Genomic DNA, 14,345 nt, shown 5'->3' with positions numbered 1-14,345 from the left:
CAGCAATTCATCATGGCATCCATCCGTAGGTATCCAGGTGAGCCAAGAAAGACTTCCCAGCACAATTACTGCACCTCCACCAGCCGATTCATGCTGCTTGCGCCAAATTCTGACCTCCCATCAGCAACAGAAATCTGGACCCATCTGACCAGGAGATATTTTTCTGCTGCTCAGTGATACAAGTTTTGCGCTCTTTTGCCGGCTGGAGTTTCTCTTAAACATAATGGCGCTAGAGCTGCTCGTCTGCTGCTAAGGAACGGGGGAGTTGTGCGTTTGGACATGATAGTTGGAGCTCTAGCGTTGTATTCAGCTGACTGTGCAGCCTGTTGGTCAGAACGATTCCTGACATCCTCCTCTGACCCCTTTCAGTGATGAGTTGTTTTTGTCCACAGGATCCCTGTTCTCTTCGTGTTTTTTCTTGATCATGCCATTCGCAGTATACTCTCTACACTGCTACTTAGGGAAAAAACCCCGTGGTTGGCGGTGAGACCCCGGCTAGTCTAGCACCGATGATCGGACCTCATTGGAAGTCACTCAGATCGCTGGATTTTCCCATCTAATGTGGATTCACACTGAAACTGATCCACGGAAAACTTGTCACGCGATTTTATGCCGCACTGCGTGGTCACAGGGGGGAATTTATATACAGGGAAGCGCAAATCATGAGAGGGCCGGGGGCTCTGATAAAGTGGCCAATCAGTGTCTGTAGCCCATACAAGCTTGAACTGGCGGGCATCAGGAGTGCCAGTTATACTGATATAAGAGGTATTGTTACCCCTCACTGATGCCGAGAAGAGGCGGAAGTGACCAATAAGGATATTATTTTGTTTTTCTCCCCAGTAAATTCAACCACCAGAACATCGTGCGATGCATCGGAGTGAGTCTGCAGGCCTTGCCACGCTTCATTCTGCTGGAGCTCATGGCTGGTGGAGATCTGAAGTCCTTCCTCAGACAGACCCGACCAAGACTGGTGAGAGAAGCCGGATTATAGGGGACACAAGAAATGCTTCTAGATGCCAACAGAATTCTTAAAGTTAGCAGTTCAGGGAGGCAGTACTATCTGTATCTACATGATTTACAGGAAGAGACAAGGAGGTAGTATTATCTGTACCTACATGGTTTACAGGAAGAGACAGGGAGGCAGTACTATCTGTACCTACAAGATTCACAGGAAGAGACAGGGAAGGCAGTACTATCTGTACCTACATGATTTACAGAAAGAGACAGGGAGGCAGTACTATCTGTGCCTACATGATTTACAGAAAGAGACAGGGAGGCAGTACTATCTGTGCCTACATGATTTACAAAAAGAGCCAAGGAGGCAGTACTATCTGTACCTACATGGTTTACAGGAAGAGACAGGGAGGCAGTACTATCTGTACCTACATGATTTACAGGAAGAGACAGGGAGGCAGTACTATCTGTATCTACATGATTTACAGGAAGAGACAAGGAGGTAGTATTATCTGTACCTACATGGTTTACAGGAAGAGACAGGGAGGCAGTACTATCTGTACCTACAAGATTCACAGGAAGAGACAGGGAAGGCAGTACTATCTGTACCTACATGATTTACAGAAAGAGACAGGGAGGCAGTACTATCTGTGCCTACATGATTTACAGAAAGAGACAGGGAGGCAGTACTATCTGTGCCTACATGATTTACAAAAAGAGCCAAGGAGGCAGTACTATCTGTACCTACATGGTTTACAGGAAGAGACAGGGAGGCAGTACTATCTGTACCTACATGATTTACAGGAAGAGACAGGGAGGCAGTACTATCTGTATCTACATGATTTACAGGAAGAGACAGGGAAGGCAGTACTATCTGTACCTACATGATTTACAGGAAGAGACAAGGAGGTAGTATTATCTGTACCTACATGGTTTACAGGAAGAGACAGGGAAGGCAGTACTATCTGTACCTACATGATTTACAGAAAGAGACAGGGAGGCAGTACTATCTGTGCCTACATGATTTACAGAAAGAGACAGGGAGGCAGTACTATCTGTGCCTACATGATTTACAAAAAGAGCCAAGGAGGCAGTACTATCTGTACCTACATGGTTTACAGGAAGAGACAGGGAGGCAGTACTATCTGTACCTACATGATTTACAGGAAGAGACAGGGAGGCAGTACTATCTGTATCTACATGATTTACAGGAAGAGACAGGGAAGGCAGTACTATCTGTACCTACATGATTTACAGGAAGAGACAAGGAGGTAGTATTATCTGTACCTACATGGTTTACAGGAAGAGACAGGGAGGCAGTACTATCTGTACCTACAAGATTCACAGGAAGAGACAGGGAAGGCAGTACTATCTGTACCTACATGATTTACAGAAAGAGACAGGGAGGCAGTACTATCTGTGCCTACATGATTTACAAAAAGAGCCAAGGAGGCAGTACTATCTGTACCTACATGGTTTACAGGAAGAGACAGGGAGGCAGTACTATCTGTACCTACAAGATTTACAGGAAGAGACAGGGAGGCAGTACTATCTGTACCTACATGGTTTACAGGAAGAGACAGGGAGGCAGTACTATCTGTACCTACATGGTTTACAGGAAGAGACATAGAGGCAGTACTATCTGTACCTACATGGTTTACAGGAAAAGAGAGGGGGGCAGTACTATCTGTACCTACACTGTTTACAGGAAGAGATAGGGAGGCAATACTATCTGTACCTACACGGCTTACAGGAAGAGATAGGGAGGCAGTACTATCTGTACCTACATGGTTTACAGGAAGAGACATAGACATAGTACTGTGTGTATGTACCTCATTTACAGAAAGGCAGTACTATCTGTGCCTACATCATTTACAGGGAGGCAGTGCTATGTATATTTACATCATTTATAGGGAGAGACAAGGAGGCAGTATTATGTGTATGTACATAATTTACAGGGAGAGACAGGGAGGCAGTACTATCTGTACCTACATGGTTTACAGGAAGAGACAGGGAGGCAGTACTATCTGTACCTACATGGTTTACAGGAAGAGACATAGAGGCAGTACTATCTGTACCTACATGGTTTACAGGAAAAGACAGGGGGGCAGTACTATCTGTACCTACACTGTTTACAGGAAGAGATAGGGAGGCAATACTATCTGTACCTACACGGCTTACAGGAAGAGATAGGGAGGCAGTACTATCTGTACCTATGATTTACAGGAAGAGACATAGACATAGTACTGTGTGTATGTACCTCATTTACAGGGAGGCAGAGCTATGTATATTTACATCATTTATAGGGAGAGACAAGGAGGCAGTATTATGTGTATGTACATCATTTACAGGGAGAGACAGGGAGGCAGTACTATCTGCGCCTACATAATTTACACGGAGGCCATGCTTTGTGTATGAAACTCATTTACAGAGAGGCAGTATTATCTGTATCTACATCATCTACAGGGAGGCAGTACTATGTGTATGTACATCATTTACAGGTAGGGACAAGAAGGCAGTGCTATGTGTATGCACCTCGTTTACAGAGCAGCAGTACTATCTGTGCCTACATCATTTACAGGAAGAAACAAGGAGGCAGTACTATCTGTATGTTCATCATTTACATGGTACTATGTCTAAATAATGATTCATAAAGAGACAGGGTACCAAAACAATTATCTGATACATAGAATTCATGGATAATTGACAGATATGAGATCAGTCAGAAAGTCATCGCAGTCAATGATTTGAACAAATGTCGCCTAACTTAACATCGAATAAGCTTATCAGCAAGTGAATGGCGGTATAAAGGCGGACTCTAATTAGCTCCCTGGAACCGGATGTCAGGTGCAATAATGTGGTGATTTGCAATGTGTGGAGGGTCTGATGAATGAGTCGGAGCTGATGTGACCATCAGCCGGAGGAGGGAGAGTCATTTATCAACAGTGGTAAAACTAAACAGATGCAATATGGTACAATTTGCAGCTCCTATTGTACCGCAGACTGTACCACAGTGTACCGCAGTCTGTACCACAGTGTACCGCAGTCTGTACCACAGTGTACCGCAGTCTGTACCACAGTGTACCGCAGTCTGTACCACAGTGTACCGCAGACTGTACCACAGTGTACCGCAGTCTGTACCACAGTGTACCGCAGTCTGTACCACAGTGTACCGCAGTCTGTACCACAGTGTACCGCAGTCTGTACCTCAGTCTGTACCACAGTGTACCGCAGACTGTACCACAGTGTACCGCAGACTGTACCACAGTGTACCGCAGACTGTACCACAGTGTACCGCAGTCTGTACCTCAGTGTACCGCAGTCTGTACCTCAGTGTACCGCAGTCTGCACCATATTGTACCGCAGTCTGTACCATATTGTACCGCAGTCTGTACCACAGTGTACCGCAGTCTGTACCACAGTGTACCGCAGTCTGTACCACAGTGTACCACAGTCTGTACCTCAGTGTACCGCAGTCTGTACCTCAGTGTACCGCAGTCTGCACCATATTGTACCGCAGTCTGTACCATATTGTACCGCAGTCTGTACCATATTGTACCGCAGTCTGTACCATATTGTACCGCAGTCTGTACCATATTGTACCGCAGTCTGTACCTCAGTGTACCGCAGTCTGTACCATATTGTACCGCAGACTGTACCACAGTGTACCGCAGTCTGTACCACAGTGTACCGCAGTCTGTACCTCAGTGTACCGCAGTCTGTACCACAGTGTACCGCAGTCTGTACCACAGTGTACCGCAGTCTGTACCTCAGTGTACCGCAGTCTGTACCACAGTGTACCGCAGTCTGTACCACAGTGTACCGCAGTCTGTACCACAGTGTACCGCAGTCTGTACCACAGTGTACCGCAGTCTGTAACACATTGTACCACAGTGTACCGCAGTCTGTACCTCAGTGTACCGCAGTCTGTACCACAGTGTACCGCAGTCTGTACCACAGTGTACCGCAGTCTGTACCACAGTGTACCGCAGTCTGTAACACATTGTACCACAGTGTACCGCAGTCTGTACCTCAGTGTACCGCAGTCTGTACCACAGTGTACCGCAGTCTGTACCACAGTGTACCGCAGTCTGTACCACAGTGTACCGCAGTCTGTACCACAGTGTACCGCAGTCTGTAACACATTGTACCACAGTGTACCGCAGTCTGTACCACAGTGTACCGCAGTCTGTACCACAGTGTACCGCAGTCTGTACCTCAGTGTACCGCAGTCTGTACCTCAGTGTACCGCAGTCTGTACCTCAGTGTACCGCAGTCTGTACCTCAGTGTACCGCAGTCTGTACCTCAGTGTACCGCAGTCTGTACCATATTGTACCGCAGTCTGCAGCTGGAGAGATTAGATATAGATAAGAGCACATGGACAGACAGGCACATCGCTGGCTCCTTGCACACTGTGCTGTATTCTCCACATTGGCAGCTGTCCGGCTCAGCATGACCTGGAGGAAATATAGATTTTGTTCCAAGAAGCTGTATGAAGCCCCAACCCTCCCGGCCGCCGCTCCTCCTGTAATCTGTTCTCAGACTGGCATTGTCAGGCAGAATTACTCTCATAAATAGTCCTCGGCACAACAGCCGCCATTCTTCCCTCCTTCCAGACACATTAGGGCACTGGCCTCAGGGAAGGAGAATTATGTTCCACAGGCAGAACATCACGTTGTATCCTGTTCTCTCTCACACATTATAAATCTCCCGATCTCCCCGTTATATAAACTCATCTCCATCTGATAAGAGACTAATATAAGAATTACTAATAGCTAATCCAGCCAACATCACCACAAGAACCTTATCACATAGCGCCAGACTGCAGAGCCGCACATCACAGAGAGCAGAGAATGGTGGGGAATGAAGATACAGAAGTAACATATCAGGAATTATCAGTCACTTGTGTTATCTCCTCCAGAAAGTCTCATCTACATCAGTACTACAGTCTGGACCTAGGGGGCAGTATTATAGTAGTTATATTCTTGTACATAGGGGACAGTATTATAGTAGTTATATTCTTGTACATAGGGGGCAGTATTATAGTAGGTATATTCTTGTACATAGGGGCCAGTATTATAGTAGGTATATTCTTGTATATAGGGGCAGTATTATAGTAGTTATATTCTTGTACATAGGGGGTACTATTATAGTAGTTATATTCTTGTACATAGGAGCAGTATTATAGTAGTTATATTCTTGTACATAGGAGCAGTATTATAGTAGTTATATTCTTGTACATAGGGGGCAGTATTATAGTAGTTTTATTCTTGTACATGGGCAGTATTATAATAGCTATATTCTTGTACATAGGGGCCGTATTATAGTAGTTATATTCTTGTACATAGGGGGCAGTATTATAGTAGTTATATTCTTGTACATAGAAGGCAGTATTATAGTAGTTATATTCTTGTACATAGGGGGCAGTATTATAGTAGTTATATTCTTGTACATAGGGGGCAGTATTATAGTAGTTATATTCTTGTACATAGGGGGCAGTATTATAGTAGTTTTATTCTTGTACATAGGGGGCAGTATTATAGTAGTTATATTCTTGTACAAAGGGGCAGTGTTATAGTAGTTATATTCTTGTACATATGAGCAGTATTATAGTAGTTATATTCTTGTACATAGGGGCAGTATTATAGTAGTTATATTCTTGTACATAGGGGCAGTATTATAGTAGTTATATTCTTGTACATAGGAGCAGTATTATAGTAGTTATATTCTTGTACATATGAGCAGTATTATAGTAGTTTTATTCTTGTACATAGGGGGCAGTATTATAGTAGTTATATTCTTGTACATAGGAGCAGTATTATAGTAGTTATATTCTTGTACATATGAGCAGTATTATAGTAGCTTTATTCTTGTACATAGGGGGCAGTATTATAATAGTTATATTCTTGTACATAGGGGGTACTATTATAGTATTTTTATTCTTGTACATAGGGGGCAGTATTATAGTAGTTATATTCTTGTACATGGGAGCAGTATTATAGTAGTTATATTCTTGTACATAGGGAGCAGTATTATAGTAGTTATATTCTTGTACATAGGAGCAGTATTATAGTAGTTATATTCTTGTACATATGAGCAGTATTATAGGAGTTTTATTCTTGTACATAGGGGGCAGTATTATAATAGTTATATTCTTGTACATAGGCGGTACTATTATAGTATTTTTATTCTTGTACATAGGGGGCAGTATTATAGTAGTTATATTCTTGTACATAGGAGCAGTATTATAGTAGTTATATTCTTGTACATAGGGGGCAGTATTATAGTAGTTATATTCTTGTACATAGGAGCAGTATTATAGTAGTAATATTCTTGTACATAGGGGGCAGTATTATAGTAGTTATATTCTTGTACACAGGAGCAGTATTATGGTAGTTATATTCTTGTACATAAGAGCAGTATTATAGTAGTTATATTCTTGTACATAGGGACAGTATTATAGTAGTTATATTGTTGTACATAGGGAGCAGTATTATAGTAGTCATATTCTTGTACATAGCAGCAGTATTATAGTAGTTATATTCTTGTACATACTAACAGTATTATAGTAGTTCTATTTTTGTACATAGGGGGCAGTATTATAGTAGTTATATTCTTGTACATAGGGGGCAGTATTATAGTAGTTATATTCTTGTACATTGAGGGCAGTATTATAGTAGTTATATTCTTGTATATAGAGGGCAGTATTATAGTAGTTATATTCTTGTACATAGGGGGCAGTATTATAGTAGTTATATTCTTGTACATAGGGGGCAGTATTATAGTAGTTATATTCTTGTACATAGGGGGCACTATTATAGTAGTTATATTCTTGTACATAGGGGGCACTATTATAGTAGTTATATTTTTGTACATAGGGGGCAGTATTATAGTAGTTATATTCTTGTACATAGGAGCAGTATTATAGTAGTTATATTCTTGTACATAAGGGGCAGTATTATAGTAGTTATATTCTTGTACATGGGGGCAGTATTATAGTAGTTATATTCTTGTACATAGGGGGCAGTATTATAGTAGTTATATTCTTGTACATAGGAGCAGTATTATGGAAGTTATATTCTTGTACATAAGAGCAGTATTATAGTAGTTATATTCTTGTACATAGGGACAGTATTATAGTAGTTATATTGTTGTACATGGGGGGTAGTATTATAGTAGTCATATTCTTGTACATAGCAGCAGTATTATAGTAGTTCTATTCTTGTACATACTAACAGTATTATAGTAGTTCTATTTTTGTACATAGGGGGCAGTATTATAGTAGTTATATTCTTGTACATAGGAGGCAGTATTATAGTAGTTATATTCTTGTACATAGGGGGCAGTATTATAGTAGTTATATTCTTGTGCATAGGGGGCAGTATTATAGTAGTTATATTCTTGTACATAGGGGGCAGTATTATAGTAGTTATATTCTTGTACATAGGGGGCAGTATTATAGTAGTTATATTCTTGTACATAGGGGGGCATTATTATAGTAGTTATATTCTTGTACATAGGGGGCACTATTATAGTAGTTATATTTTTGTACATAGGGGGCAGTATTATAGTAGTTATATTCTTGTACATAGGAGCAGTATTATAGTAGTTATATTCTTGTACATAGGGGGCAGTATTATAGTAGTTATATTCTTGTACATGGGGGCAGTATTATAGTAGTTATATTCTTGTATATAGGGGCAGTATTGTAGTAGTTATATTCTTGTACATAGGAGGCAGTATTATAGTAGTTATATTCTTGTACATAGGGGCAGTATTATAGTAGTTATATTCTCGTACATAGGGGGTAGTATTACAGTAGTTATATTGTATTCTTGTACATAGGAGCAGTATTATAGTAGTTATATTCTTGTATATAGGAGGCAGTATTATAGTAGTTATATTCTTGTACATAGGGGGCACTATTATAGTAGTTATATTCTTGTACATAGGGGGCACTATTATAGTAGTTATATTTTTGTACGTAGGAGCTGTAGTATAGTAGTAAAATTCTTGTCCATAGAGGACAGTATTATAGTAGTTACAGTCTTGTTCATAGAGGACAGTATTGTAATTATACTCATGTACACAGGGGATGTCTCACTGAATTTGATCTGTGATTTCTATGACATGTTTGGTGGATTTGAGTGAAGAGATTGATTATGGATATTGTCTGCACTCACTACCTGTTTATTTTGTATATATACGGTATACTATATAGCAACTTGAAAGATTAGTTAACACTGAGATTACAATAAAGGCTCATTCACAGGCTCTTTTGAAAACGAAGTATCTTGTAGATATGATACCTTTTAATGGCTAACAAAATGCATGATGTTAATGCGAGCTTTCCAACCTACTCAGGGTTCTTCCTCAGGCTTAAATGAAATGGATCAGAAGAGGCATATATATACACACATACATATGTCAAGGCACAGACATGGATGTGATTAATTTGCACTTAAAACAATACCAGAACAGAATGAGTAGAGAGGTAAATACTTATACGTACGTGTGTAGATATATGCCTTTTCAGATCTATTTCATTATACCTGAGGAAGAACCCTGGGTAGGTTGGAAAGCTCGCTGTAACCTCATGTATTTTTGTTAGTCATTAAAAGGTCTCATATTCCCTTTTATTGGCTATTTCAGTACATATTCTGCACCAAGATAGGACAAACTGCTTTGTTTTAATGGAACTGAAAGGTGCGTGAATAATACACAGTTGTGAATGAACCTCTTAATATCAATGGGTTCTATTCACTGTGCATATACGCCCATGTGAAGGAGCCCTTAGCTTTATAAACAGAATATTTTACCTTTTTTGCATTTGTCTCTAGTTTTCGTCATATTCTCTTCTTCTAACTTTTCCCAACCTTCATCTCCCTATAGAACCAGCCCTCCTCCCTCACCATGCTGGACCTACTGAACGTGGCTCGTGATATAGCCAACGGCTGTCAGTATCTGGAGGAGAACCACTTTATTCACAGGTACCTGTAGAAAGCCTGAGGATATGGGAAGCGCCGTAGTAAGAGCAGGAAAGATGCTAGAAGGAGGAAAGTAAGCCCTGACTATTCAGTTCCCACGAAGGCTTAAACTGACATCATGGCCCAGCTCGAGTATTACTGATAGTGCTATTATGTGAATGGCTCTGTGATGTGTTTACTGTACGACACTATTATGTGTGCACTATATGGCGGTATTATGTTAAAAAAAAAACTGTATTGTATATATGAGCTCTAGTTTGAGAAAGGGAGTGCTACTTTACCTTCCACCTTAGGTAGTGATACAGCTAGAATTAAGGCTCATTTAGACCCGACGATTCTCGCTCGAAGCCGTCTTTTGAGCGAGAATCGTTGGGTCTAGTTGCACTGACATCGTGCAGTTTTCATCAATGAATCGCTGATCATTTTCTTTTAGCATGCTGAAAGAGAATGATTACGCTTATCAGGAGTTCACAGCGGGATACAACTGATACTATTGTTTCAGCTGTATCCTGCTCCCTGAAGACAGGTGGGGTACGAAGAACACAGCTGTCCAGCTGACTTCTTCATACTCCACATGGAGCACACAGCTGTATACCAGCTGAGCGGTCCGTGAACAGCCGGGGTATGAATAACAGAGAGGTCCAGCTGTGTTCTGCATACCCCGCTCAGAGCGCTCCGAGAAGAGAACAGCTGGATGCAGAAGACAAGCGGCCCCGCTTATCTTCTGTATACTCCGCTTGGAGAGCAAAGTGATCGCTCAAAACTTGAGCGATCACCTTACTAAATGCACACAATGATTATCGCTCATAAGACATCTTTTGAGCGATAATGGTTGGGTCTACACCAGGCATTACACCTGATGGTTTAGGATGTCTTCTTTAGTATAAATGCCCCTTTTAAGAGTGAAACACGAATCTGAAAGCAATCAACACTTTGGAGGAACTTTGCATAAAAGTTCTAGGATGATCAGGGACTAGCAGCCCGCCCTGCGGTTACTGTCACTGCGCATTATCTGACCATTATTAAAACAATTGATCATGTCTTTCCAGAGACATCGCTGCGAGGAACTGCCTGCTCACCTGTCAAGGACCTGGCAGGGTTGCAAAAATTGGGGATTTTGGGATGGCTCGTGATATATACAGGTAATATGCTGCAAGAGATTACTAAAGACCATACAAGCAACCCTCCTGCTCTCCGCTACGGCCCTCTCGTGTGTGTCTGCAGTAGGCAGAATGTGTCCTTCACAAATAAGCAGATCCCCTTGTATTCTGTGTTCTGCTGCTTCCTGTAGATGATGTAAAGATGTAGTTTGCACATTGCATGTGACATGCTGCGTGCTGCTGCACCGAGCACAGCCTGCCGCCTCTCCTGGGCCCTATACCTGTATGTATGTCCGCAGTGTCCTGCTCACAGCATGTGGTCATCTATGTACCTACAGACCTCACCTCCTTATGTGATGCTTGAGCACCCTGGGACTTGTTTGCCGACAGTAATTATAATTAATATGGTGGACAGAAGCTGAATTATTCTGTTCTAAAACAGCAAATTAAAGCAACCCTGCGCTTCCAGGACAAAGTCTGTCCAGTGACCAGTGGGGAGGGTTATATTACCTGATGCCGTCGCTGTTCTTCCTGTTCTGCTGACGATATTCATGTTCCCGAGGCCTTTATTCTTCCAAAAGGTCTGTGGCAATCTTCCCCTTATTAGAGCCCCTGGCTCATTTACTATTGGCGCTTCCCTGTATGGTAATTCCCCCCGTGACCCCGGAGTGCGGCATAAAATCACATGACAAGTTTTCCATGGATCAGTTTCAGTGTGAATCCACATTAGATGGGAAAATCCAGCGATCTGAGCGACTTCCAATGAGGCCGGTCATCGGTGCTGGACTAGCCGGGGTCTCACCGCCAACTGCGGGGGGTTTTCTCATTTAACGGTGTGGAGAGTATACCGAGAATGGCGCGATCGAGGAAAACATCCAGCGAAAGGGGATCCTGTAGACGGAAACAACTCATCACTGAAAGGGGTCGGAGGAGGATGTCAGGAATCGTTCTGACCAACAGGCTGCACAGTCAGCTGAATACAACGCTGGAGCTCCAACTAACGTGTCCGAACGCACAACTCGCCGTTCCTCCGCACGGATGGTATAACAGCGGGCGACCAGTTCCAGCGCCATTGTGTCTAAGAGGAAGAGAAAGACGACACTCCAGCGGGGAAAAGGGCGCAAATGGGAGGTCAGAATTTGACGCAAGCTGCATGAATCGATGACCCCTTCCTGTCAGCCGGTCAGAACATGTCAGCACCTCCATCTAATCTGTGGCCACTACAAGAAGCTTCCTGTCCGCAGGGGCCGATATTCCTGCAGAATAAGTTCATCCCTGAGTGGAATCTACGCCATGACGAATTGCTGCAGATCTGAAGGTCAAAGGAGCCCAACGCCACTAGATGGGGGGTAATAAAGTGGCCACTTAGTGTATAATGGGAACACGCTCATTGCTGGTCATAATATATATTATATATATATATATATATATATATATATATATATATAGCATTGTGCCAGTAGGTAGTCTTTAAAGCTTATCCATATCGGTACCTTTATTGTTAACCCCAAGGCGAAAACCAACAGAAGAACAAAAGAGATAAATACCGTACTACATGAATGTTCATGGGGGGGGGGGGGGGGAATATTTACTGCACTTTCCTGCAAGCTGACATCAGTGCGGTCACCGAGGACCAGCAGGTCAGAGCCGAACACACAGCTAATATCTAATGCAGAGCGATATCTGATCGGAACTACAATTACAACCCTGAAAGGCCACGTCGGATGTTGTGTGGATTATAGAAACGCTGACCGCCATTTATAATTATACATAAACCTGAAGGTCGCTGTTTACCTTTAAACACTTACCAGAAACAAATGTAGGTCTCATTCACACGAGCGTGTACTGGTGCGTACATAGGGGCGCACAAAACCGGCGCACACGTGCATGCACAAACACGCATAAATGCAGGTCCATGCAGCATTCAATGGGGCCGCGGCTGCCGGCAAACTCTGCAGTGATTTTCAGGGAAGGACGTTAAATATAAGATCTATAAGATAAGCTATTTGGTCTAAAAAATAAAAAAATATATATACACTCACCTCTCCACCGCTGCCGGGGCTCAGGCACATCTACCCGCTTGGGTCCCGTCACTGTAATGAAGTTCTTTCAGCAGGCGGGGATTTAAAAATTCCAATAAATTCAATGAATGGCTGAGCGCTCAGCCAATCAGACGTAGCCCTTTCAGCAGGCGGGGATTTTAAATCCCCGCCTGCAGAAAGAACTTCATTACAGTGACGGGACCCAAGTGGGTAGACATGCCTGAGCCCCGGCAGCGGCGGACAGGTGACTATATATATTTTTTTACACCAGATAGGAATGATTTTCAGGGCATGGCTTATATTTAAAGCCCTTCCCCAAAAATCACTGCAGGGGTTGCTGGCAGCCTATTACTTTCAATGGAGCCGCCGGCATCGGCCGCTGCCCCATTGAAAGCAATGGCAAAACATTGCGATCCTCTGCAGGGAATTCTTTACTGTGCTGTCACAGTGTTCAGTGACAGGGGGACTCCCCGCAGAGAATATTGATGCGCACCACGGACCTACGGTGCACACATGTCCTATGTTTTGCAGGTAGGTGCGTTTGCACGCCTGTAAAACACAGACATGTGAACACACCATAGGGAACCAACGGTTCTAATAGGCGTGTGTTTTTTGAATGACGTTTGTATGCACACGCTCGTCTGAATGAGGCCTTAGTTGCAGTAATTAATTCTAGATGGAGGCTGCAGAAGAGATTGCAAGGCCAGTCAGCCACCTGCAGTCTGGTCATGTACGGGGTACGGCCCGCACTTATCGGGGGCTTTTGTATAGAGCGGCGAGGACTGGACTTAATAAAAGGTTAAAACACGGCAATGCTTATTCAAAATATCTAAAACTATATTCTAAAAAGGGAAAGCAGCGTACGGTATATACAAGAGCATGCTAAAGAGATGGGGATAGGTATATACAAGAGCATGCTAAAGAGATGGGGATAGGTATATACAAGAGTATGCTAAAGAGATGGGGATAGGTATGTACAAGAGTATGCTAAAGAGATGGGGATAGGTATATACAAGAGTATGCTAAAGAGATGGGGATAGGTATATACAAGAGTATGCTAAAGAGATGGGGATAGGTATATACAAGAGTATGCTAAAGAGATGGGGATAGGTATATACAAGAGTATGCTAAAGAGATGTGGATAGGTATATACAAGAGCATGCTAAAGAGATGGGGATAGGTATATACAAGAGCATGCTAAAGAGATGGGGATAGGTATATACAAGAGCATGCTAAAGAGATGGGGATAGGTATATACAAG

General features: G+C 42.6%; 1 protein-coding gene across 1 annotated transcript in view; it reads left to right on the top strand.

Moving 5' to 3' along the window:
* The window catches only part of ALK (ALK receptor tyrosine kinase), a 75,491-nt gene that overhangs the window by 43,329 nt on the left and 17,817 nt on the right, over positions 1-14,345 (top strand). Inside the window, exons 11-13 of the mRNA XM_066595113.1 lie at positions 841-970; positions 9,848-9,945; positions 10,992-11,084. Of these exons, the coding sequence (XP_066451210.1) occupies positions 841-970; positions 9,848-9,945; positions 10,992-11,084 (321 nt within the window). The remainder of the gene's footprint in view (positions 1-840; positions 971-9,847; positions 9,946-10,991; positions 11,085-14,345) is intronic.

Source organism: Eleutherodactylus coqui, chromosome 3 (assembly GCF_035609145.1).
Source record: "Eleutherodactylus coqui strain aEleCoq1 chromosome 3, aEleCoq1.hap1, whole genome shotgun sequence".
Classification (NCBI taxonomy): Eukaryota; Metazoa; Chordata; class Amphibia; order Anura; family Eleutherodactylidae; genus Eleutherodactylus; species Eleutherodactylus coqui.
This window is presented reverse-complemented; position numbering and strand designations above follow the sequence as displayed.